Source organism: Platalea leucorodia (genome assembly GCF_965183815.1).
Source record: "Platalea leucorodia genome assembly, chromosome: 4".
NCBI classification, from domain to species: Eukaryota; Metazoa; Chordata; class Aves; order Pelecaniformes; family Threskiornithidae; genus Platalea; species Platalea leucorodia.
In genome coordinates, this window is record NC_138826.1 from 83893597 (window position 1) to 83920704 (window position 27108).

General features: G+C 36.1%; 1 protein-coding gene across 6 annotated transcripts in view; it reads left to right on the forward strand.

Annotated features, from left to right (window-relative positions):
* PPP1R12A (protein phosphatase 1 regulatory subunit 12A) overlaps positions 1–26861 on the forward strand; it is a 125264-nt gene extending 98403 nt beyond the window's left edge. For 2 of the 6 annotated variants that reach the window (XM_082308243.1, XM_082308241.1), the window contains 4 exons: positions 872–1069; positions 1247–1415; positions 3485–3603; positions 4315–4433. In XM_082308243.1, coding sequence (XP_082164369.1) covers positions 872–1069; positions 1247–1415; positions 3485–3603; positions 4315–4389 — 561 coding nt within the window. In that variant the 3' untranslated portion in view covers positions 4390–4433. The other 4 variants (XM_082308246.1, XM_082308245.1, XM_082308242.1 and 1 more) reach the window with 4 other exon arrangements.
* Positions 26862–27108: the final 247 nt, after the last annotated feature.

Sequence of the window (27108 nt, forward strand, 5' to 3'; positions counted from 1 at the left end):
AGTTTTTTGTTACTTGCTAATAATCTCGAATCTAACTGCATGTCTCCTTTCAACATTTCCCTCTCTCAGTTTACATACTGATATATTTGGTGGTTCTTCCCAATTTCTGCCAGAACTACCTCATATTGAATTGCAACCAGTGCAATCCTGACATAGGAAAGGACGTGACGTAGTGAAATAGATTATCTCTAAATGGTCTTTGAACGTTCTTTGGGCAGTGGAGCAATTACCACACTCCTGGAGTGTGTCTACCCATCTCTTCTTATGTCAGCTGACAAACTGAGAATAATGAGCAAATAGTCCCTGGATAAAACAGCACAAAGAAATACTCTAACCATCGTCCTTTTGTGCTTTAAGGCCAAGTCTAGATCTACATTGTTTACTGATGTTATTTTTAAATCTTTGCAGTTTTAAACCCCTCAAATATTTCTGGTTACCTTTCCTGTTGAGAGATCTACACTGCTTGATAGAGGTTTATCTTACTGGAGTTCTTTTTCACCTCTTGATACTAATCCAGAGCCCTGAGAGGGTCAAACCACAGGCCAAGTATTGCTGAACCTTTACAGTGGACAAACTACAAGGAATTACTGTATTAAAACATTATCAACACAAAAAGCAATTAAATAACTGATAATGTGTGGTAGATCACGTTAGGTCAAATGTTTGCCAGTAATCAAAGAAGGATGTTTGGTTCTGAGATTCAAGAGAAAAGCTTATAGGTAGAATATATAGGTAAAATTTATTTCTTAATAGATAGAATTAATTTTCCTCAGCTGAATTTTCTATTTAAGATATGTATTTATATAATGTGATCATCTACATTAATATGAGTGATACATTGAAATGTTGTTGCTGACTGCTGTTTTCACAGGGTGTAACACTGACAGATCTTCAAGAAGCTGAAAAAACTATAGGAAGAAGTCGTCCCACACGAACCAGAGAACAGGAAAATGAAGAAAAAGAAAAAGAAGAGAAAGAAAAGCAAGACAAAGAAAAACAAGAAGAAAAGAAAGAATCTGAAACTAAAGATGATGATTATAGACAAAGATATTCCCGAACTGTTGAAGAGGTATTTTCATGATGGGTCTCTTTAGGTAGAGAAATTATATGAATCCTAACTCCAACTACAATATTATAATTTTGGTACTACTATAAGAATTATTTATATATTTAAATGTTTTACTAGCCTGTGGTTTATATTTGTTTAACCCTTGTAAATTAATTTTGACATTTTTCTGCTGAATAGCCGTATCATCGCTATAGACCGACTTCAACTTCAACTTCTTCATCATCCACCTCTTCGCTCTCCACCTCCACTAGCTCTCTTTCAACTTCAAGTCAACTAAACAGACCAAACAGCCTTATAGGTATAACTTCTGCCTATTCTCGGAGTGGAACAAAAGAAAGTGAGAGAGGTAGGAGTACTGTTTATAAAGGGGTTTTTTTGTTTGTTTTAGTTGACTAAGGGCAGCTTATGTTTCTAAAGATAGTTCAAAATGGGGTGTGATATGTAAGACCACTGAGGATGTATCTTACTTCATCTTCTGTAAGAAATTCCAAAACTTGCCTATAGAGAGGAAAAAAAAATTCTGTACTTGGTGGTGTTTTGCAGCTGTTTAGTGTGTGAATCTGGGTTTTCCATTGGTGGGTCATAGAAACATTGAATATACTGCCGTCAGTATCCACATAGTGCTTTCATTTCTGCTTTAACACAGCAACTATAATAAAATATCACATTTCAGAGTTTAAATACTTGCAGGTATTGAGGAGGAATTTTACTTGATTAAATAATTGCTAAATAGCTGGGATTTTGTTTCAGTCCTTCCACATTGAAGGACTGGAATGATGCTTTAATGTTTTAAGGACCTCTCATGGTTTCATGAGCAGCTGAAAGCAAAGGAGGGAAGGGGATACTTCTAGCGGTAGTGTGGTGTTAGTTCAGAATATTTAATGTAACCATACTTCCAGATACTTTAACTGGTTTATCTAATCTTAAGCTGAGGATCAAATGTGTGATTCAGAGGTTAGACAAAAGCTTTTCTCTGATGTCACAGAGTTTTTGCCCTCATTTCAAATGTGAATCATCTGCTATAATTCTCAGAAATATTGTGCCTGATTAGTTGCCTGCCAAAGGAGGAGGCTGTTGACATACAGTGTGATCTCCTGTTCTCTTTCAGAGGCATTCCGCTGTTGACATGGGAGAAATACTTTAATTCAAGTTATTGATTCGGTATAGGATTACTGATCAAAATTAATAATTTTGTTATACAGAGGATAAGATTAAATCATTCACTGATCAAATCTCCATGAAGTATATAGCAGTATTGCCATGTTCCCTAGACCGGTATTTTCTGAGGAAGTTATTGGGGCTAAGATTCAAGGATATGCTTTCTGATTTTTTTCCCTCTGTCCTAACATGAACTGAAATTTGGATTAAGATTCCTTGGTAATGCATGCTTACTGTAGGAAACTCTTTCTAGACTGTTTTATGGAAAAGATTTTCATGACTAAATATTAGCTACAGCAAGTTTTTTTCAAATTATGACTTTAGGAGGAGAAATACATTACTGTCTGAAAGCCCAGAGGAAAAATCATCATTTATTTAATCAGGAAAGTTATATGTTCACCATGAATATTTATATTTCCTTCTTTTCTGTTTAATTCTTGCTTCTCGGTAAAATGTTTATTTACCTCTGAAGACTAGTGATGGTAAAGTTAAGTTGAAAGTGATGCTTTGATCTGTACTCAAATCTGTGGTTTCTTTCTTCAATAAAAGAATAGCAGACTGAATAGAGTGCATGATAATAGGTAAATAACTTTGGTTTGGGCAGGTTTGTTTAATTTCTTTTTTTTTTTTTACAAATTGCTTGGAAACATAGAGGGGAGCAAACACAATCCTGAGGTATTTTGTTGGGTTTGAATTGCGATTGCATTTCTTTTAAAGAAAAAGGAAATCTGTAATATAGTATTAATCTAATCTAGGAGATCGTATTTTATTCTCACTCAGAGGGGAAAATGGAAAGGACTGTGATGAAAAGGCAGACTCTAAGGACTTAACAGACTTTTAAAATAACCTTGTTAGATGAAGAATGGTGAAGAATTATCTTCTCTTATTTTGTACTTTTATACATCTACTGACACATGTTGTTTGAATTATTATGTGACAGTTTTGAAAATTGAATTTTAAGTCCAATTTGTAGTGTATTGCTATTATATTGAAACATTTTGTTTATGTGGATGAGATGGAATTAGTATTTTGCAGTTGCTATTCACCAATTGGAACAATATTTACAATATTTTAGAGCTATGGTCTGAGGAATGTATATTACAGCAAACCCTGTATGTGGTAAGAAGCTCTTTAGTGAATTTATTTCGGGTAAAAACGTTAATTGTAAGCATTTTAAAGACTGAGAAGTATTTCAGAAAATTTTCAGAAAATTAGATTGTGTCATACTTCAATGAACAAGAAAGTTGTTATTAACAGAAGGGGGCAAAAAAGAGGAAGAAAAGGAAGAAGATAAGTCGCAGACTAAGTCTATAAGGGAAAGGCGGCGACCAAGAGAAAAACGACGACCTACAGGAGTTTCTTTCTGGACTCAAGATGTAAGTGAATGACTGCTATTGCTGATTTGTAGCCTTAGCTTGTAGCAAGATGGAATGTGTATAGTGTATTCTTAAAACAGAGAATAGTTTAGAGTAATACAGTATATAACTAATTGTTCTGGAAAAACTAATGCTTGTTCAAGTCACGTGTTCTCTGTTTATCTGTTTTGAAGCTTTCAGGAGAAAAATCAATATTAAGTCTAAGTTATGTTGATAATGCTAAAAAGAATTCTAGAATACTGTAATAACCATAACTTAATAGGAATTAATCAGAATCTAAGGAAAAAATAATCATTGAACAATTCTCCTCTATTGCATGCATACCAAAGCTGTAAGAATGACACTCGTTATCTGAAACATTACAAATAGCCGTGTACTTACAACTAAAAGAACTGCTGTCAGATTAGAAGGGTTATAGTTGATGTTTCAGCCACTTCCCTTTCCCTTTTCTTTGTCATGGGATCAGTATGTAATTTTGTAAAAGCAAGATTTCCATGTGCCGAATGCTAAGTTCTGTTTCCTCTCCTTCTGGTGCTGAAAGCATGTATTTGTTTGAGAATTTTCATCGTATATCCTACACGTTCTCTATACATTTTAGTTAGGTAGAATTCTACTGCTCTTAGGTTTTCATATTAAAAGTCTAGAATGCCTTAAAATCTCCGTAAGCTTTCAACAGTTTAATTATTTGTCCTCTTGTGCCTCTTTTACCAGAGTGATGAAAATGAACAGGAGCACCAGTCCGATTCAGAAGAAGGAACAAATAAGAAAGAAACTCAGGTAATTTAAAAAAGATAATTAATTAACTTTCTAACAGACACATTTTAAGCATAAAATTTTTGTTGCAGTTGGATTCAATTAAAAGAGTACTTACGGTAGATTTCTTCTGAGTGCTTTCTGATTCACAATTTGTGGCTATGGTTCAGTGCCATTCCCCTTCAATAACAATTTTTAATGTATTAACAATGTCTAAAACTGATGTTTTTCTCTTCCATTCTGATTATGCAGAATTAGCATACAGAAAATGTAGGTGAAATTTCTGACACATAGGTCAGGGACATGTTGCAGCAAGTTACTGGAGGGAGCTTTCCGTTTCTACCTTGCAAAAGTCTTTGTTCCATCTGCTCTGTTATGTTCAGATAAAAGATGCCCAGTGACTTATTGCACACTAATTAAAACCTTTTAAAATTAAACTCAGTGTTGTCAATAATGTAATTAACAAATAATATGAGAAGTTAATATAATGAAGCATTGAAGGTTGAAGAGCACAATGTACCTGATTTCTCCATTGAAGAAAATGGATTTCTGAACATCCTGATTCAGTATTATTAGTCTTGTTAAGAAGTCAGTGGAAAGCACTGTAATAGGCTTGATTTGATGGAAAAAAGTCCTTATGAACTGAATGGTGCATGACAGTGAGATGAAGAAGAGTTAAAAGGAAAGTAGTGACTTAAGCTGTACTATAAAATGGTACAGCAGAACGTATTTCTTTTGACCTAAACCCTGGAGTAACACGCTACAGAATCATTAATAAGGAATAAAGCTCAAGTGATGTTTCTCTCCTGTTTGTAAAAGCTTCCATTACACATTCCTTAAATATTTTAGTTAAGAGATTCATTCTGTGCGATTTTGCTTTGCTGTAATTTTTATTTCCGTGTCATGTTAACATAAATGCGTGGTCCTGTTTCTCTAATTACTCTGTATTCTGTTCTGTAGAAATTCATTTGGTAGAATGTGCACGTGGTTCTTCTGATAGAATTAGACTCATATCAAACTACAGTGAAATAGTGGTAAATCAGGCCCAAAATTATTAATATGATCTATGATTAAAAGGGTGGGTGTGTTGGGGTGGGATTGCCTGCCTAACCATGGCTTGACTTAGGAGTCAAAACATTCTCCTAGCCTGTATACTTCCTACAAAAGACTTTGCTAGTTTGGTTTCATTATAAATCAATATAATATCAGATTTGAGTTCATGGAGAGCTCTGAAATAAATTGAATGTGTGAACCAAGTTCACTGTCACCTAGCAACATAAATTGATTTTGCTTTGTTGATATAAGCTCTTTTGTCATATCAGCTGCAGAAAATACGAAAACAGAGCGAAAGTGAGTAGAATATCAAAATAAGTACTTCATGTGTTTTTAAGTTTTCTTTTCAAATGTTGTCAAACCTACTACGGAATGCCCAGTATAGTATCACAATTGCAAAAAACATCCTAGGCTTGTAATTATTATAATCCTGCTAACTATGAGATATCTTAAAATTTGTATATAATAATTTCATTGTTTTCATATTAAGGTGTTTTTTTCCTTTGCATATAAACAGTTTATCAGAGATTTAAGACTTTATGTAGATTTCAAGTAACTTCTCTCTTTGATAAACAACTATTTAGCATTTGTCAATGATAAACTGAGAACTAAATACATTACTTTTGACAGTGCAGTATTGTGCCACCTTACAAAAATAACAATGGAATAGATCTTGAACATTCTAAAAGGCAATTTGTTCCCAAATCCATGGCAAAAAGTGTTTTTTTTTTTTTTCTAAATGCCTAAAGAAATTGCACTTTCCTTTTTTTGCAGTTGCTAAATCTACTTTCACTTTGACACAAATCTTGCATGCTTTATTGTAGAAACTCATTATTTGCTTATAAGCCTCTTCAGTTCTAGGAAGAGAAAAGGAAAGAGATATGAATAAACTAGAATTATAATGAAAGACATTCAGAAAATATTTATGCTTTTCCAGTTGTGCTGATGTACTGCTATTCAGAAGACAGAAACTTTGGAAATACTGAAATTCTCTGTTACTCCCTTATGTGGTGCTGCTGTTGTTTTTTTTGCTTGGTGAAGCTACAAGCCAGAGGTAGAAGATGGTAACTATAAAATTCCAAGGGCTTTGGCAGTAACTCAAGAATTTAAACTAAAGAGAGGAGGTCAAGAACAAGCCTTGCACATGGGTGCATGCTACAAAAAAAATTAAAGGACCTTAGACAAAATAATTTCTAGCCTGAAATCTTTAAGGAACCAGAGAAATTATGATCTTATTCATCTCAGAGACCTTTGAAAGAACTGTCTTGTGAGATTTCAGTTTGTGCTTTCTTGTTCTTCAGCTCTTCAGAACTGTCTTTTGACTTCTTAGCTGATCATTTGTCCATAAAGGAGAGCTATTAAAGAGAAGTCAGACTTTGCTAAGCACTTTGATAGTTGGAGAATGTTCTAATGAAATTTTATTTGGGCTTTTTAATGGTAAGAGCTGAGAATTTCTTCAATTCGCAAAAAATATGCCATGTTACTTAAAGGAAATTGGTGTTCCTGCTGGAAGGATAGTCTTAGAACTAAGTTGTAGGATAGCAGTTCAAAACTAAGGAAGTCAGAAGATCACTTTGGCAACTGAAGGATTCTTAGTAAAAAAGTGTTTCCGTGAAGCCTGTTTTTTCAGTTTGATGTATTTAAAAAAAAAAAGAATTTGAATAGGTACTACAGCTGGGATTAGGTTATAATTAAATGGACTGAAATTTTATTTTACTAGAGATCAGATATGTGACTTCCGAAAGGTGAAAGCTAGCAATATTAGGATAATAAATGCCATTAGGCCTTCTAATTCTGTGGGAATAAACATGAGAAACTGGCATTAATAGTGTTGATTAAATGCTGTATGCAAATTTTGTTTCTCATTTTACTGCTGTGGCAGTTTTACAGAAACGCTCATTTATAACAGTACAGAAAATTCCACCTGACTAATACTTTAATTATCCTAACCTCACTAAAATGTAATGTGCCTGTCTAGAATCTTAATGTACATTTTCAAATACACAGTTTCTTTTGGGGCACCTTTATGGTCTGTATAGACTGATGGCATAGGGTTAGAACTAAGTATTGTTTCAGGTTGTGTAGATAAGGGTACGGATGTTTTAATTTTTCATTACTGTTTGTGTGCTGCCAACATAACTGTGGCTGCTCAGTCTGCTCAGTTCCGTGACTACGAAGAACATCCATCTCCTGTGATTTGGATGCACGGGGATATCTGCGTTGGCATCATTTCTTCTCAAGCTTTATGCAAAGTTTGTAGACTTACACCTCTTCACAATTTTTTTTGTCAAATGTCAAAAATTATGACTGAGGTGAACTGACAGAAATGGAAGGGGAAAATAAAGAAAGAAAACAGCTAAGACTGTGCTAAAAAAAACCAAACCAAACCAAAAAAACCAAATATGTTTTGTGAAAAGTGACGGGAAGAAGAACAGGCACGTGCTTGAGAAATGCTCTGCTCTTTCTGTGAGGTGTGGAGGCTGGATGGTGCTTGAGTGGCAGGAGCAGGGCTTCACAGCTTCCAGGGAGCGGACACCACTGATGTACAGTTTTCTGAAGATTACGGAGTCCTTCTCCAGCTTTTCAGGTTCCCAGCCTCAGCCAGGAGAACAGGAACGGGCTGCGTCTGTGCTTTCCTGCCTCTAGTAATTAGTGCTCTCTTACCTTGCCAGTTCATTTGTTGTCCCCCTGTTGTTTGTGTAGCTGGAAAATTTTGTTTCTAAGATGGTCTGTGTGTGTTAATAACTTGCCTTTCTGTTTGGGAAGCTGTAGTGCAGCAGGGGAATGCAGATCTGGGAAGTTTTCACATTCCCACGGCACCATGGGGAGTCCACTAGAAGCAAAGAAAAACAGCCTTTAGAAAGTGTATTTGTTAAGAAATAATGTAGGAATGGTTTACTTCCTTGTGGCGGCTGTCCTACGTTGTAGGTAAAGTTTAAAAGGACCAGCTTAGCATTTTTCTGTATATAGCATTCCTTCCAGGTAAAAAAAGAAAACCTAAAGTCTTTACGGACAAAGCTTTCTCTGTTTTGTTGAGGTGAGAAGGAAGCAGTGGAAAAGGGGTTTGTGTAGGTCACTGATTACATGGTGGAATTCTGTAATCTCACACTGATCTTACTTACATAACAGAACATACGATAACGCAAGGTAAGACTCGTACTTAGGTGGAAGCTAATCTTATTGTGGCCAGTAGCTTAAAAACTACCCATGTATAGGTGCGTGCCACCTGACTGTGACATTTTCTACAAAATCTCTTCAGTTCTCAGCATTATGTGTGGTCTTAACAGAAAATAACAATGTTTCATTAGGAGTGGTTAGGCTACAGCACATAATTTTGATATCCTATGTGTAGTAAATGCACTTCAAGGGGTCAAAGGGGAAACTGAGTGTATTGTGGAGAATGTGGCTATTTTCCTCTATGCAAGTTGAAAAAATACAGTTTCCTTATAAAAAAGGAAACCAAACAAACCACACCACCCCCCTAAAAACCCACCAGTGGGGGAGGCTTCAGCCACTGCTAGGTGAATAACATTGGAGGATGTCCAGGTGATGATACATCAGTAGAGTTTCTTGACTGAAATGTCTTCACTCAAGATTGTTGTTATAGTTGGAATAAATGATGAATCTGTATTGACCACCCAGAGGGGAAAAAAGTTTGCATGACTGATGTAATGCTTAGAGGGCACTCCCTCACTCTTAAGTCATCACTTCTAATTAAATTTTGCTTGTCAAGTAAAGTGAGTGAACTTTGTGCCTGTGGATTCACCTGGAGTGAATGAATGAATGAAAGTAATATAAAGAATGAAATTATGTCATTTAAATTAAGTCTAATAAGTACTTCCTTGTGTTGTTGGTATAGTAGCTTGTTTCCCATCGAGCTATGTCGAAACAATGATCTTGTAGCTTATTTTATATTATTATTTTAAGCTGAAGTCATTATTATGTTGACCTTTTAAAACATTATTGCTCATGTTAGAGAAAAGGAACAAGGCATAGGGAATTCAGGGAACACGGTTCTGATGCCTTTGATAACAGGGAGGCAAGTTGCAGAATGCACCGACTGCTGAAATGACTCCAGTGTTTAGGACAGTCCAAACTTATAGAGTGTAATGTTAACATCCTTGTAAATCACATTTTGGCAAGCACATTCTAGCACATATTTCTTTTCTGTTCCAGACATAACAAAATTGAAGCTTGACAATGTTCAGATAATACATACTGTTGGATAGTGTGTGCATTTAACATAACTGTTTGGCTACACTTGCTCACAAATTGTTATATATTTTATTTAATTAAATTATTGACTTGATCTATTCTTTTTCTCTCTTTTTACCCCTCCCCACCTCAGAGTGATAGCCTTTCAAGGTATGTGCAATTTAAACAAATGAATTCAAAATCATTACAGTTTTTGTTCACATATTCTTATTTTAAATTCTTTATGTACAAATTCAGCTTAACCCCAGTAGTCAGCTGGGTTGAGCTTTAAAAGGCGTTAATGATATTTAACATTTGTATGAAATACAGTTGTAAAGCTACAGTTCTGAATATTTCTTTCCATGTGTGGGTGGGATACTCCATTCTGGAGAATGTATTGAACTCTGTATGTGTGGTGCACTGAAGGCAGGCTGGGCGTTTTGTAGGACACAGTGGGTACAGTACCATTCCCTACCAATTTTTCAGTATGAAGTCAGCTTTTACAAAGAAGACAAGAGGTTCTTGTTGCCTCTCTTTTAGAATACCCTACTGAAAATTTTCTAAGGAATCTCAAGAAAAGTCCTACAGCCTCTGAAAATCAGATTTCCTTAAGATTTGTTAAAAAGGAAATGCAGAAATATCAATCATTTTAAAAAAGTTTTCATTTGTTTTTAGACCTTTAGAATTAATTATTAGATTTTGTTATGTTCTGTCTGTGCTGAAAATCTGTTAAATAGAACTATTACAGCACCCGATCAGTGAAGAATGAGCAGGGTGACATTATTCTAAACTTTATTAATACTGGTTGTAATTTAGTGATTAGTAGGATAAAGACTTTGCTGAAGATTTGTTTCATAAACTGCTTCTGTTGAAATACTGGAATTCACAGCAAATAGTTTTGAAATCTCCTTGGTTTCTCTAATAAAACGTGGAGAATTCATCTAGACCAGTATTTTAGAGATTACTTTTTTTAAACCCTTCAGTTAAAGTAATGCATTTTTTTTTAAATTTACATTATAAATAAAGAAGAATTAAAGTATCTAAGCTAATATAAAGTCCTTCAAGGCATGTAAATATTTGCTGGAATTAAATAATTTAATTTAGAAGATTTCTCTGCATACAAGGCAGACACTTACTTGGCAGACTGAGCAATTTGAAAACTTTTTCACACAGAAAATCTTGAAGTACTGAGGGAATATAAAAATTAGATTTGCATCAAATTAGGAGACAGTAGCTTAACTAAAATACATAATTGCATTTGTTTGTTTTCAGCTGGGTAACAGCAAACTCACAATGTTTGGTACAGTGAGTGTTCTCAGTTTCAACATAAAGGCAAAGAAAAATAAGAACTTTTCTTTTACAGATATGATACAGGATCCCTCAGCGTGTCTTCAGGTGATCGTTACGATTCAGCGCAGGGGCGATCAGGGTCACAAAGTTACCTTGAAGATCGAAAACCGTACTGCAGTAGACTAGAAAAAGAAGATAGCACTGATTTTAAAAAGGTATCTGATCCAATAATTTTGGTGTGAAAATAGAACTTTATTATTGTTTTTCAGAAATTGTCTGGAAATAATCTCACATTTTATCACAAATGCTGCTTAAAGCAACTCAGCTGAATGGAGGAGCAGAGCAGCCACTACAGTGGGGGAAAATGCATATTACACACCAGCTTCTGGCTTTTCCACTTCTCAATTCAAGGGAGAAATCCAGAGGAGCCAAGATCCATTTCTTATGACAAATACTATCATATTATTTTTTTAGTTGATTGTATCATTAAAACTGCTTTATACATATGTGACGCCTTTTATTTTATATGTTTGCTAGCTTACATACATATGATGTAAAAATTGGTTTAGATCTTGCTTTAAAATAGAGGAGGATTTTGTTGAAAAGTTTACTGTGGTGTCTAATCTGTGAAGTCTGAAGCAAAAAAAGTGGCAAGTATTTTTTTGTATGTGTAAGGTAAGTTACGTGCTCCCTATGCAAAGTTACTTGTTTCTAGAAATGTTTGGTAACAGTTCTTTGAAGTGCTTGCTAATTCTAAACATCTTTAAAATCTGTAACTGGTTTTAACTTCTTAGATTATTAATGTATTTGTTCATTTTACATGCAGCTCAATCATGGTTTTTAATTTTTTCAGCTAATCTCACTGAATTATTATTTGGTATTTTTTTAAATGAATATTTTCTTTTAGCTTTATGAACAGATTCTAGCTGAAAATGAAAAACTGAAAGCACAGTTACATGATACCAACATGGAACTTACAGATCTTAAGCTACAGTTGGAGAAGACCACTCAGGTTTGTATGAAACAGAAAAGCCTGTACTTAGCTGACAGGGTAGATAGCAAAGTAGAAGCACCCCAGGGTATAGGCAGCTCTTTACTAGGCATCAGCTTTGTTTCTTATCCAAAGATGGGAGCGAAGAAGAGTACCTCTCTGTTTCTAAAGAGAAAAGAGCGCAGGATTCTGGTCTTCAGCTCTGAACAAAATGTGTGAAAGTGCCTCCTGCCTATTTAAGTACAAGTGGTTCTTGCCAGCATGAATTTTTAACTTCTTTGCAGGGTAGGGATAAACACTTTCTACACTGTTAAGCTTATATTCAAACTGCCAGTTTGGGATTGATTGATTAATCCATAAACTTGCTGGCAGATTGGCATAACCTGCCAGTTCTTCCTGGCTGCTTAGATAGCTTTATCTTAGAACTGAAAAGCAAATAGTGCACTCCAGTTACAGATAACTGCTGTCAGATAATAGTGCTGCATACAGTAATACCAAATATGTACACAAAAGTTAAATTCATCTTAAATTGCTGTCGAAAGAACGTTTCCTATTCTCAGAGCACATTTGCCACAATTTACCTGTGTAGGTACTTAAGCGTCCCCATAAATATCAGTGAAGTGCATTAAAAAGATGTTTGTTTTCTAGTGCTTTTAGATAGAAATACTATATTACTCCTATTTGTCAAAGGCTATGTTGTGATTAAATTATTCGGGGTGGTCACAGAGGAAGTGCATGATAAGTCCAGTGCATTCTTCTTTATTTCAGTGTTACTTCCCTGAACACACTTTAAAAGGCTTTTGAAGACATACTTCAGACAGAATACTAAAATGTCCAATTGAATTGTTTTTCCTCAGTTTTATGTTGTTTTAAGAACAAGTACCAATGTCTTTATTAATTTTGTGTTTCAGAGACAAGAAAGATTTGCTGACAGATCACTCTTGGAAATGGAGAAAAGGGTGAGTTTCTGCCAAAGATCTTTTAAGTACTCCAATTCAGGCTTTGTTTTAGTTTGTTTTGCAACCCCTGGCTTTGATATATTTTAGTGGGAACAGAAGCTTTTCTTATAACTTGCATTTTTTTAGAAGATTTGGGGAATTTAGGTTTCAAAGTGGCAATGAATGTGAGATACTGTGAGATGGAATTACTCTTAAGAATTGCCTTCAGGTTGCCTGTTGGTTCATGATAACCAGGTTCTAAATCCCACTACCCTCCAGGGATCTGCCACTTGTTTCATCTCATCAAAAACAATGTTGGCACTCCAGAGGGTTAATCAGGTTCAGAGTGTGTCTCATCTTCTAATGCATGTCCAACATTCAGAAACTTTAATTTTCTCAGAGCTTTCCAGAGGCATGCGTGTTGTTTTACCAGTTATTGTTGGTAATGAAGTAGCTGTTTCTACCTCACATACGTGAGACCTTAAACCTGCTAATGATATAAAATTAACCATAATCTGTCTCTTTCCTTGTACTGTAACTTTTTCCAGGGGGAATATGATACTGGGGCGGGGGGGAGAATGAGTAAAGCAGTGTGAGAAGATGGGCATCAGAGTTAGAGACAACCCTAAACTGAATGGGAAATGAGTCATGTAGTAAATTCGTATGTGAGAGAGACTGCAGGGATTCTTTCAGAAGTTGGATACATGATGATTTTAAGCTGTAGTTTCATGCTAGTTTAAAATCCGTCCCTACAAAAGTTTAGTTCCGCAGCAATGTAAAGCAAACTACGTTGGTTTTGTTGTGGTCCTGGCTTCTTTCATGACCCTGTCCACATGTTCCTTTCTCCTCCCCTGATCCTGCAGTGACACGTTAGACACTTAAATGGGAAGAAAACTAAATGAACTTTGACAGTAATAGGTGATATAGTATACATTTGTTTATCCCCGGTAAACTTCACATTCGCTAGCCTTTTATGTTTACTTTCCAGTATATGAGGTTTAGAAAACAATTTTTAGTTCTACAAACCTGTCTGGCGTATAAACAAACACTTGGTAGATTTTATAGGAGCACATGGAGATGCAGAAATGCTGTCAGGCACTTCCTGAAGTTCCATTATCTTTATCTTAATAATCTCTCCAGATAATTGCAGCGGCCTTTTAGCACCAATTTCTCCTTGATTTTTGGCATCCTGCTGTAGACAGTGATTTCATCAGTAGAAAAGTTTCATCAGCAGCTTTAATTGGTTTCTTGCTTGCTATCATGGCCACACAAGTGGACATTTAATTATTTCATAGATTTAGCTGCGTCCATTACTATATAGGTTCCATACTGCAGAGCATTCAGTACTGCATAGCTAGACGTTATTTCAGTTTTAAATTACCGCTTTGCTTTTTCCCAAAATAGGCCATTGCATTAAACCAATTGGCTGTACTAGAAATTTTTGCACCTTTTTTTTGTAAAGACATTTAGTCCAACAGCAAAATGTCTTTCAGAAATGTTACTCTTCCTAAATGTATTAGTACTAAAGCGAGCAGGTAAAAAAATAAAGTTAGTGATAATGCTGTATGGCTGAAACATGATTTACACAAGATTTAGTATTTTATGATTTTAAACTTCTTTTCAGACAAGAATTTAAAACAGGAATTTATTTGTGATTGTATTTCCCTTGGTGGTGTTGAAATCTGGAGTTGCTTTCACTTTGAAAGTGAGTGAAGCAGGATTCTCAGCTGCTGATCTCTAGAAATAAGCTTACCAAATTCAGTTCAGATTGTGGATCTTTAAGAATAATTTTAAAGACACCTTTTTAATGTGTAATGTAACAACATAAATGTAAAAGTTAGAAACAAATTGTAGAGCTTTTCTAAGTATACTTTTCCAAGTATATGACTTCACTAAAATAAAGTATAAACCTGAAGATGTTTAAATAAATTACACAGAGAAAAGGGGAGGGGAAAAGTAAAGTGGCGAGAATAAATTGGAAGAAATAAAAGGCTGGCAGAGAAAAACCTGAAGGCATCTTTGAACTATGACATTTTCAAGCTGAAACATACCTTTTTGGTGAAGAAGATGGGAACATTTATTAAACCTAGAATTGCACAGGAATAAAATTTAGAAAAGACTGCCTTTGAATTTTGTTTGAACGCAGCCTTCAGAAGTGGCTTTCCACAATGTCATTTGGTGATGCATTGTCAATATTGTTTATTTGAGAACTGTTCACCAGAAAGGGGCTATTTCCATGGGGATGGGAGTATAGATCAGATCACAGATGCAAGGTCCTAGCATTACATGGGCAAAAATAATGGTTCCATTAACGACCTGCCACTCTGAAAAGTGCACTGAAAGTCCTTTGCAGAATTTCATATGATATGATAATAAAACTCAAACCGCAAGGTCTCAGTCTGAATCAGAATTCTAGGTACCTTTAACCAGTTTCGCCCAAATTTCGAATTTATCATCTGGGAATTTGGGTTGTGGAGAGGTATATTTTTTGGTATTACTGAACTTCCAAATATGTGTAGGTGTATACATCTGGGTTTACTTCTTAATAATTTTATAACTCTGGGGTCGATTTTTGACCTGTGTATATTCCCGTACCTCAATCTCACTGCACCAAGACTGTGATTCCTAGTTGCTTTGATAAATACAAATGAGCTATTGTATTTTATAAGCTGACAGACTAGCATGTTTTTTTTTTCATTTTGAGGGTTACAAATGTTCCTTGTCGTACCTTATAGAGTTGTTGAAGTATATCATAAAATTTTAGACTGCATAAATTTCAAACCCTTTCTTTGAGTCCAAGGACTAATCAAATAATATTGGCAAATCTTCCCAGTGAACCTGCAATGTGTTATTTTGTTGGCATTCCTCAACAGGAATTCCAGTTCGTAAAAGAGTGAGCAGTTCCGGAAAAAGAGAAGCATAGCTTCATCTAATCAGAACAATACTTTTTTACAATAAATCTTACATCTAGGCCAGTCCATTTAAATGTTTCTTTTACATAATGTGAAGAATACAAAGTTAATGAAATAAGGATTTTATTTAATTGGCTTTTATTGCTAATAGTTGTTCTTAGACAAGCTCAACATACTAGTTAAGCAAATGCATCAAAAGGACTAATGATTTTTAACCATCTGAAATTTTGAGATTTATTTGATCGTTCATCTTTTGGTAATTGCAGGAATCGTCAAATATTGCTTAATATAAGAGTACTGATAATACACGTTATTCTACAAAGCTAGTAAAATTCTAAGTAATGTAAGATGGTGTGGGTTTTTTGTTAGTCACTTGCTTACTGCAGTTAACTTGCTGGTACTTACTATGCCCATTACTGTCAGTCAGTATTGTTATGGGAAAAGTCTTAACTCGAAGGAGTTAAGTACAGTAAGTACTAACAACTGCAGTAATCTGTTACTTCGATAAACCTTTAAAGTTGTTTGCTAAAATGGGAAGATGTTGGGGTATAACTGCACTATGATTAAACTAAATTCAAATGATTTATATCTGAAAGGTGACCGGCAAGAGTCAGTATCTACTGGGCGGTATGATCTAACCAAAGTTTTACACACCTCAGTCAATGCTGCTTGCTGTTTGCATAACACCGTTGTATGCAGATGCATATGTCCACTTCGCAATAATCCGTTGCTTTTGCCTTTCACACTTTGGAAACATCTGAATGTAGAGTACTGATAACCGCAGCTGCTTTTAAATGAGACACACTGCATTGTCTGACACAGGAAAGCAAGCAATCAAGCTATAAGCCCCTGAAGTCTGTTGTATTAGCTATTCATCTGTCAGATGTGTTGAAAATTAGGTTTAAAAAAAAATAACGTCTTTTAGAAATATGGTAGTGTGTCTGCACCGCAGACTGCAGCATAGTATAGAAAGCCCTAGGCTAACTTTCAATAAGCTAGCTTGGGTACTGTAATCGGTGTAATCAAAACAACCTGGAGTTCTCTACAAAGGATAATTTCTCCTGCTTCTCAGGTAAAAAAGAAAAAAAAAAAGAAAACAAAACTATACTAGAAATGCAGAAAATAATCAGGAAACATTTGCTCAAGAAGCAGGTGGTCTTAACATAGCTGAACTCCTTTAATGTAAATCTGGGTGTATCTACACTACGTTGCAGTTTATAGCGTGGACAGATCCCACTGAGCTGAGACATGTTTCAGCTGTGTTTGCTTGTCTATGAAAGCTTATGCTTTTGTGCTTGTTTCTTTTAATATTCTTGTTTGTTTCTGATAATTTTCTGCATTTCTTGTATATTAAGCTATTATGGAAGCCTAGCTCATGAAAAATAAGTCCAAACAAACAGTACTTAAAACCTGTCTAAATTTGTGTAAAGGAAGGGGTATATTTTGTAGGATTTGATGTACATTTCTACAGCTCTTGCTCCTCAGATATTAAAATTCTATATTGACAAAATTTCTATATATCACTGCCATCACAAGTTTCCTGTCCACACTATGCTTTTGGTTGTATGATCTTTGAAACTTGAAGTATTTCACTGTTACCACAGTATTTACAAGCAGTAATTTTTTAAAAATAGTATTGTTCAGTGTTAACACACATCTTTTGATTTAGGAAAGAAGAGCTCTAGAAAGAAGGATATCTGAAATGGAAGAAGAACTGAAAGTAAGTAAACGCTTACACATTAAACTATTAATAAAAAAGTGTATGACTATGTCAGGGCAACATGTAGTCTGGCAGTATTACTGGTCTCTATAATTTCATTAGAAAATAACTAAGTTATAGCTGCATTTCAAAATCTCTCAAGTCATACAGCTTGTAGCAAAGCTGTTACGCCGCCATAAGCAGTCACACATGTAGGACTTCTTAGAAGGCGCTGAGACTTATGCTTCTAGAACATATTGGCTAACAAGAAATATTCAGAAAGGGTTGGAGTGAAACATATTTTGATCTAATCAAGATGGAATTGCAATCTATGTTTTTGATGTGATAATCTGTATTTTACTAACTTAAAAATAATGCATATAATTCCGTAGATATTTAAGCATTAAATGTTGCTTCAAACTTTATCTCATGCTCTTTAAATTATGTATTAGACAGCATGTTACCAACATCAAACTTCCATTTGTATAGAGTAAATAATAATCAGTTTTTAGTTAACAAAAGCAGCGGATAGATTTCAGACGCTGACAAATAAGTACCATTTATCACATGCACTGTTTTCCGTTTTTCTCAACTGTGTATAAACTGAATCCCAGAAGGAAAATACTTTTTAAATTCATTTCTGGCCTTTTTTTTTTTTTTAACCAGTCATGATATGACTTTTCTTATTTACTGGTTTATTGATGTTAAGTCCTCTGATAGGATTAAGAAGGGGGAGAAATTTGGCAGGTTTGTTTTGTATTATGTCCTTGGATATAATATTGGATAGGGTCAACCAAACTGATAGAATTAAAGTATGACTAGAAAACTAGTGGCACATGATGAAATAGAAAACATTTTTGCACACCGAAATTTTAAAGAAATACCACTGTTTTGACATTTGATATTTGTCATTGATTGATAAAGTTTCCTTTCAAGCTCATTTCTGAGCTCCCTCTGGTGCTTGGAAACGGCATTAACTTCCAAATACTTTTCATTAAAATACGTGCACAAAGTTTTGTTGAAATAACTGAAGCTGACAGGCAGATGTAGGCAGAAGGCAATCACGATGCCTCTAGCTCCCTTGGATTCAGGCCAAGATAGTTTGCTGTAAGGGAGGACACAATGTCTGTGGTTCCTTGAGGGGTCTTTAGAAGTAAAATATGTAGTAAGCAAACTATGGTATAGGAAAATAATTGTGTCTAAGAGTGGAAGACGGGATGTGAGCTTCTATCGTCAACCTGTAAATTCCTGTTAGGAAAGGTTGGGCTTTTGAGAAAAACAGAGAATGCAAATATATTGCCTTTTTTCAAAAGCTTACTTTCAATAAGCAATATGTGAAAGTTTTGAATTAAAGATTAAATAATCTTCCTATCATTTGTTGCACCGCTGTGTAAAAGTTTATGTTAAATGTGTCATTATTTACAGGCTTTTGAATAGGAGATTTAGTTTGTGCAATTAGGATGTTAAGTAAAGAATTCCAGGAATAGCTCTCATTGTTAATGTATCCTGAACTGTTTCAGAAGGCTGTGACGAATCACTGCTGGTTCTTAGATTGCTTTTCAAGAATGTGCCACTTGTTTGATACTTTCCTTTCACAGCGACTTATCTACTTTAAACAGGACTGTCTCTTCTAAGTTTTCTTTCAATTCTACTCATCTCTAGTTCTTTTAAACATAATATACATGTTTTTTTTTCTCGTTTTCACTCCTATTTCTTTGATTCCTGCAGAACCTGCAACAAATAAAGCAGATTCAATCTTTGAGACACATAAATGAGCGACTGGTGACTGAGAATAGGGCCTTGACCCGAGTGGTTGCCAAGCTGTCAGGGTCCTGTAGGCAACTGCGCCCTGTGGACTTGTAGTTTCTGCCTTCTCCTTTGTGTAGCCAGGCAGGTGTTGGCATTCAGTTTGTGCTTGGGTAGAATTTTACCATTAACACTTGTGTGTCAGATACTGACTTCCTGCTGCTCGGTTATGGAAGTGTGGCTAAAGCATGGTGTCCGGTGTACCAACTACAGGTGTCGCAGATGTGTTGGTATGGTGTGGTATTGTCCTTACTAGCACTGAAGCTTGTCCTCCCTCATGTGCAGATAAATTGGCAATGATCCAGGAGACCTTGGACATGTTAAAACCTTGGCAACAATTGAAAGGATTTGAGTTTGCACTAGGATACACTGAAGTCACTCCCTTGTTTTGATGTTTGAGTAAATGCTCACATAGATAGATCTGCCTCTAGTTTTCTAATAAATTGAAGTTAAGAATTGAGCTTTCTTACTGCAATATAATTGAAGTGCATAGAATTGATACAAATCTAGTCTCAACTAAAGAATGTTTGAGAAGCGGTTTCAGTACTGTGCATTCCTGAACGGTTGCATTAGCAACTTTATTTCTTACATTTGTGTGGTTTAGTGTTTAGAGGGGACCAAAGTCTTCCCTTTCAAAAATGTATCAGAGTTTCAAATCAATTAATACTTTCACATAGTAACTTCCTGCGTGGTTCTGGCCCATCCTTATTTTTATCTAGGCAGCTTAAAATATCCTGTTTTAGCACTGACTTAAGGTTATTGATTTATATTGCTATATATGTAGGCATTCCAGTTGTGGACCGGAATCCTATCATGCAAGGACTGTACAAACACAGACACAAAAAAACCTGCCTAGTGTGTCAGGTTGGTTCATACTTACTAAGTCATCTGGTTCAGTCCCCTTCTGTTACAGGTATGAACTGTTTTGAGCTTCATCTGGGAAAAAAATACCAGTTTGTTGTCCTTAGTGTTGTTGCAGGGCTGTTTCAGAAACCCACTGAAGATTCAAAACTTCTGTGAGGAACAAAATGTGGTTTCATTCCACACCAAATCTATATGCCTTTCTTCCTCCTTTTATATAACAACTGTATAGGGCGGAGGTTTCAGTGAGCTTTTAGGATCCATAGGTGAAAAAAAAAAAATTTTCCTTCTGCACAGTGACTCTTGCTAAACTGCTTCCCCTCACCTACCCCCCTTCCCACTTAGAAGCAAGGCAATAAGCGTACATTTTTTCATTCTGCTCACAGAGTCCGATCTCTGGTTTTCTCCACTAAGAGGCATGAAATAAAGAGGTTTATCCTTTGGCTTCATGTCTTCCTGGAGTTGGTCTAACAATAGGATGTGGACAGAAAGGTTGTTCCTGGTCCAGGCCCTGCATTCCTCAACGTTCCCTTGCATTAACCCTTGCGAGTGAGTCAAGTCAGCTCACTGACCTGGCTAAAAACAAATCCCTTTATTCGTTCTATTACTTGATCCATCTCACCCCAGCGTTGTTGAATCACTAAACTAACAGGCAGAAAGCAGCAGGAGCATACTGCTGCATGAGAAGGGAGAGCTGTTCCTTTAGGGCAGCCCGTCTTACATCAGCTTCAGCTAATAATGTGGTTTTTCAACACAGCTGAGCTAATCTAATGACTGCTGTCCACAGCCACACATCCATACCGTCTTTTTTTGCTAGCACCGGCATTCCTTTAACCATGGTAAGCCAGTTCAGGGTGTTAACCCACAGAAAACTATTCAGTATTCCTTTTTGTCGGGGGAGTTTTCAATGGCAGATCATTGTGAAGCTTGAGGAGCCTGTCTAGCAAAAGAAAAGCAATGGAAACACAGCAGGGAGGCTTGACATTATGATGGTAGCTTAACCATAGCAGTGTGCCTAATTAATCTGAACAGGTACCTTAACAGTTCATGAGCTTTTTGTAATCTTAATTTACAAAGCTGTTTTGTATGTAAAAACTGTTAAATCCTCCAGCAAACACAGACATTATTATTACTGTACAGATCTGAGTTGGCTCCACGTATGTCAGGTGATTATTGAATAATTATTTGCTCAATGACAGCACTGCAAAGTTACTAGCTAGTCATATGTCGTGGTTTAACCCCCGCCGGCAACTAAGCACCACCCAGCCGCTTGCTCACTCCCCACCGCTGGGATGGGGGAGAGAATCAGAAGAGTAAAAGTGAGAAAAGTCGTGGGTTGAGACAAAGACAGCTTAACAGGTAAAGCAAAAGCCGCGCACGCAAGCAAAGCAAAACAAGGAATTCGTTCGTTGCTTCCCATCGGCAGGCAGGTGTTCAGCCATCTCCAGGAGAGCAGGGCTCCACCACGTGTAACGGTTGCTTGGGAAGACAAACGCCATCACTCTGAATGTGTGTGTGTGTCCCCTTCTTCCCCCAGCTTTATACGCTGAGCATGACGTCATGTGGTATGGAATAGCCCTTTGGTCAGTTGGGGTCAGCTGTCCCAGCTGTGTCCCCCTCCCAGGTTCTTGTGCACCCCCAGCCTACTCACTGGTGGGGTGGTGTGAGAAGCAGGAAAGGCCTTGACTCTGTGTAAGCACTGCTCAGCAGTAACTAAAACATCCCTGTATTAGCAACACTGTTTTCAGCACAAATCCAAAACATAGCCCCATACTAGCGACTGTGAAGAAAATTAACTCTACCCCAGCCAAAACCAGCACATCATGTAACAGAGATAGGCAAAATAGTGCATTTGTAATCTTATTCAAGAATCTCATCATAGGAAGATACTTTGCTATTTTAGTGAGAAGCAAATTGGAATTCAAAGTCTTAAGTACAGTACGTAACTGTAATTTTACTGAATTTACTTCGAAGCTTTTTTTTCCTGCCTCCGCACATTAAAGGTGTGTGGTGTCACTTCATGAGAAGTTTGAGTACCATAGGCATGCAGTGCTCCAAGAAAATTGTATAAATGTCTTTGGCTAGGTTTAATGTATGTGGGGATTAGTACAGATGAGAAGCATAAGTGTTTTAGGTTACTTGAGTTTATTCTTCCTGATCAATCTCCTATTACTCATAACTGCTTTTGTCTCCTACCAGTCTTCCCCTATTCTTCAGCAGACTCACAACAAAAGAGAAGATATTTTCTTCATACCTATTCTACCTGTTAGTTTAATCAAGATTAAAATCTATCTAGAGATTTGCAGACATACAATGGTACTGGATTATGTTAAAGCTCTGAATTTGAAAAACTGCTTTTTTGTTAAAATAGAAAATATACCACTCTGTGGGTCTGCCCATATGTAATGAAGCATTACGGGTTGCAGCTCCCTAGGCAGTAAGTAGAAAGAAGACTGTGGAGTTACTTTGAAAGCATACACGACAACACTTGTCGAGATATCCATTTAACAAGAACAAAACCAGACTCCCTTGCTTCCTTGTGCATGGCTAGATGAAGGCTGTTGTGGTTTCACCCAGGATCTTTGGTATGAAGTCCGTAACAGAATGAAAAGGAAGAAGGAAAGGTGTTAGTTGCTTTGCCTGAACAAATGGCTGTTTCACTGTTTGTAGATACACATCATAGAGCAACCCAGGGTTTATCAAAACATTAGAGGCGCATGCACAAATGCATGGTACACGCGCCTGTTATCTGGGTATGATCCCTAGCACATGTATCTCGGATGACAGTAGTTGTTTTTTACAGCTTAGAAAACTTAACACAGATAATGCTTGAAAATTGCTAATGATTACTTGCGTTGCCCAATTTCAAACACCTTGACATGTTTTTTGAAAGTAATCAGCACTTTACAGCGCCTTCTGTTCAAAGCACAGCTCTCACTTGACTATAATGGAAGCTTCCCTCTGACTCTGTGAAGAGCTCAGTTTAGGTGGCTTGCCCTAAGCTCCACCATGGAGCAGAGTTGGAATCCAGGTTAGCAGAATGATTTTTACTTACTCTAACTGTGGAGACCACCTTTTTTCCTCTTATGATCTCCTGTCGTCTTCATTTCACATACTCTGATCTTGGCAGCTAAATAAACTAGAGATCCTATAACCTCAGTCATCTTCAGTGCACCTTCATGTTTCACTCTGTGAGAGGGTCTGCTGTTTGGTGGACAGGGCTCCTTTGGAGGAAACGGGTAAATGAAGCCTCTAGTATACTGCACAGTTATTAACTGCATTTTTAAACTTCTCAGTTCTTTCTGTTCCATTGTAATTTTCTGGATAATTCTGGGGTTGAAATTATAATTTTGCTTGAATTAAAAGAAAACTAGTGGCAAGGAAACTTCATCATGAAAAATTATGTAGCAGTCGTTACTTAGGTCACCAGCTGGACTTGGACCTCTTGCATGCACTTGCACCTGAGGTTACTGAATAACTGCTCTGCAGGAATAGGCTGTTACCTCCTGTGTAAACCTGCTGCTAGAAACCATACACGTAATTTAGCCATGAGTATTATAGGTGGTTTGTTATCAGCGTGTGAATGTAGATATGGAGAACTGCTGAGATTCCTTCTGGTTTCTCTGACAAGTTATATTCTCCCAGTACAAACCTCCGTGCAGTGACTTGTCCTTCTTTCCTGTCTGATCCTGTCCAACTCTCACCTCACTTGGCTGCTGCCTTCCAGCTTTTGTGCTTGTGTGTCACCCATCTCCTGTGGCAACCTTAACTTGCCATCTCCTAACTCGTATGCCTGAGTATGCAGCCTGGTGTTTCACTGATCTCTTTCAGTGATCTGATCTTGTGTGAACCAAGCTATTCAGGGATATGATCTCAAATTATAGGATGTGTGCTTCAACACGAGTTTGGAAGTGGCTGGAAGATTAATGCTATGAGCTAACAAGCTGAATCACACTGTATCTGATCAGGATGAAATCATCCAAGAGCACAGTGGTAGATATGCTTAGCCACAGCATGTTTTTTTGAAACTGTGCAAGTGCAGTATAGACAAGCCTCTCTAAATTGTTGGTAATTAACATTTTTTTTGTTTTGCACTGAAATTTGAAGCATTTAATTACTTTCCTCACACTACTATAAATGCTTTTGTTAGAGGCTTGTCGTCTGCACCATCGAGATTTATTTAGTGCATCTAATCCAAGCAAATAAAAATTTCTAATCTATAACTCCTAACTGTGTCATGCTAAAAGGTGAGATTTTTCTGAACTACTGCTATGAAGGGGGAGAACTGCCAAGATGCTTAAGCTGAATAAAGACTTTTATCCCCAGTGCTTGTCTAGTCTTGCTGCTTTTACTTGGGGTATAATAGCAAATAACCACCGTGTTTCATTTTTCATAGATGCTACCAGACCTGAAGGCAGACAACCAGAGGCTAAAAGATGAAAATGGGGCCTTGATCAGAGTTATAAGCAAACTTTCCAAATAAAGGGTTTACTACAGCAGCAAATAACGGTATTGCACATCACTAGTAACTCCAGTGGACCATAGTATGGCAGTCACTGGAAGTGTGGGAAGATCCCTTGGAGACTGTCATTTTCAGATATCCTGCCAAACGCCCTCTTACCTGTGTGTTTTTTTGTATCAAGATCATTGTTTCTGTTAAAATGCAGCTGCTGAGAAGATAAAATGACTGAGAAATCTTGTTTACAGCTACAGCATAATAAGGAAAGTGTTCAAGGCCAGATACGCCTCAGATATTTAACCAGTAAGCCTTAGTTGTACATAAACACTTTTACATCATCAAAAGCTTTCAGCTCTCACAGAAGACAGTTACTCAATAATGTTTTTGTTGTGCCACAATTCCCAGTTTTTTTCTATACTCAGTTTTTCTTTAAATCTTAAGTTTGGATTTTTTTTTCCCTTCTAATTATTCATGTACCAGATTTTCTTGTACAGTGTTTTCACAGCTTTGCCATTTGCAGAGACCACACACCCTTTTAAATTACATATTTGTGTAGCTACCTAGAGTTGTATTGTCCAACCACCTGGAACAGATGTTTGGTGGAACATTTGCTTTCACTGTTTGTGCAATATGCATTTATTTCCTATACAAAATGCTTTAAAAGTCAGTTGAAACTAGAAATATTTTAAGAGTCCTGTTTTCTGCCTTTATTGGTCACTTTAAAAAAAAAAAAAAAAGACGTTTGTAGTGAAAGATGTTAGATCCTGTAATCGTCACATTCATTTGAGCAGGTACTGAGTGATGCTGTATATATAAATGTGTACTGGTTTGATTTTTCAGACCACCACGTGGCATGCTTGAATATATTTCCCTATTGCAAATGTCTGTTAATGCAAATTAGGCTACTCCAGAATAGTGTGTTTAACAAAGTTCATTAATTTTTATGGTATAAAGAATTTAGACATTGTACATTGTATGGAGCCCTATCTTTACAAAAGGTCTAAACTATATAAAATACTTTATTATCTTTTCCTCCCATTTTTTTTTCATTTGATAGTGTTCACCATAATAAAAAATTGCATAAATATAACTGCTTCACTACATTTCACATACCTGTATTTATCTGAGTGCTGTCCAAAACTGTTGTGCTAGCCAAAGTAATGTACTAAATCATTTGAAAAACATAACCCATTACACTCACATTAATGTTTATATGCACTGTTGTTGCCATGTGAGAAGGCATCCAATTTGATAACACCATCATGTCAGACCATTTTATACATTTCAGTGGCCTTTAAAAACAAAAAAAAATACTGAAGATCGCTTTTGTTAGAAACAGCTTTTATATTTTCACTAAACCATTCAAAATACGACATCCTATTGGCACATAGTTTATTGCCTAAAACCACTGAACAGATCAGCCATTAAAACAAATTGTACATTGTAAAGCTTGTAGTAGCTATTGTATTATTGATTATATTGTATACTATATTAAATGTGAATTTGTACCCCTTCATTTAAAAAGGTCATTGTGTTCTACTGCCTACTTGGGGGGTGGGGGTTAGTTTTATGGGGGTGGGATATGTTTTGGTAAGGAAGACATGATGTCCTCTCTCTGTTGATTGGTTTTTTGAAGATGTAAGGTTATGCTCTTACTACCAAGCTCAGGATTCTTGATTTTAAAGGTACATGGATAGTTTGAGATATCTTATTGTAATGGATCTGTATGAGAGGTGGATCTGAACCATAGGGACTTCCATTGTCGTAGGCTAACATAAAATAAAGAATTGAATGGCTGCAACGTATTGAGTTCTGTTACAAGACCGTTAGGCATATTCTGGATTATATTTGGTAAAGTTTGGGTGCCTGTGAATGATTAAATACGTGTTTCTAATATTTTAGTGTTTTATATTTAGGTTATTTATTCTTTATATCTAAAAAATGAATGGCTACTGTGCTATATTGATTTTATTGGTAGTACTGAGCAGACCTTGTATCTGCATGAAACTAGTTGCAAAACCCACTATTTTGGAAAAGAAAAAATTGTATTTTGACATATACAAATAAAATGAATACAAACTATTTTAAATGTGTGAAAGTTTTACTGAGAAGACATTGCCATTTGTTATGAATTTAAACCATGTTATAAGTTTGCTATTTAAATTCTTCGGTGGGCATTTTTCATTCATTGCATTACTTGGATGCAAGGTTCAAGTACCTTTTCTAGACTGTAATCAAATTGTGATTATTTGCACATCATTGTACATGCACATCTGTAAATGCAACAGTAAAAATGCCATATTTATGCAATCTGTAACAACTTGGACAAATGTTTATATATTTTACATAAACCTGTCTGTGTGCAGAATCTGAGAACCATTTTTTACGTGATATTAACCAAATCTCACAAAGCGATTGCTAAGCTTGTGTCACCGTCTTATTGTACTGATCGTGTTGCAGATCAAACACAGCCCCAGAAAATCCAGCTACGGAGGACTATTTTATTATTTAGGAGACAGTTTGCATACAAGAAATACGTTATTGCTGGC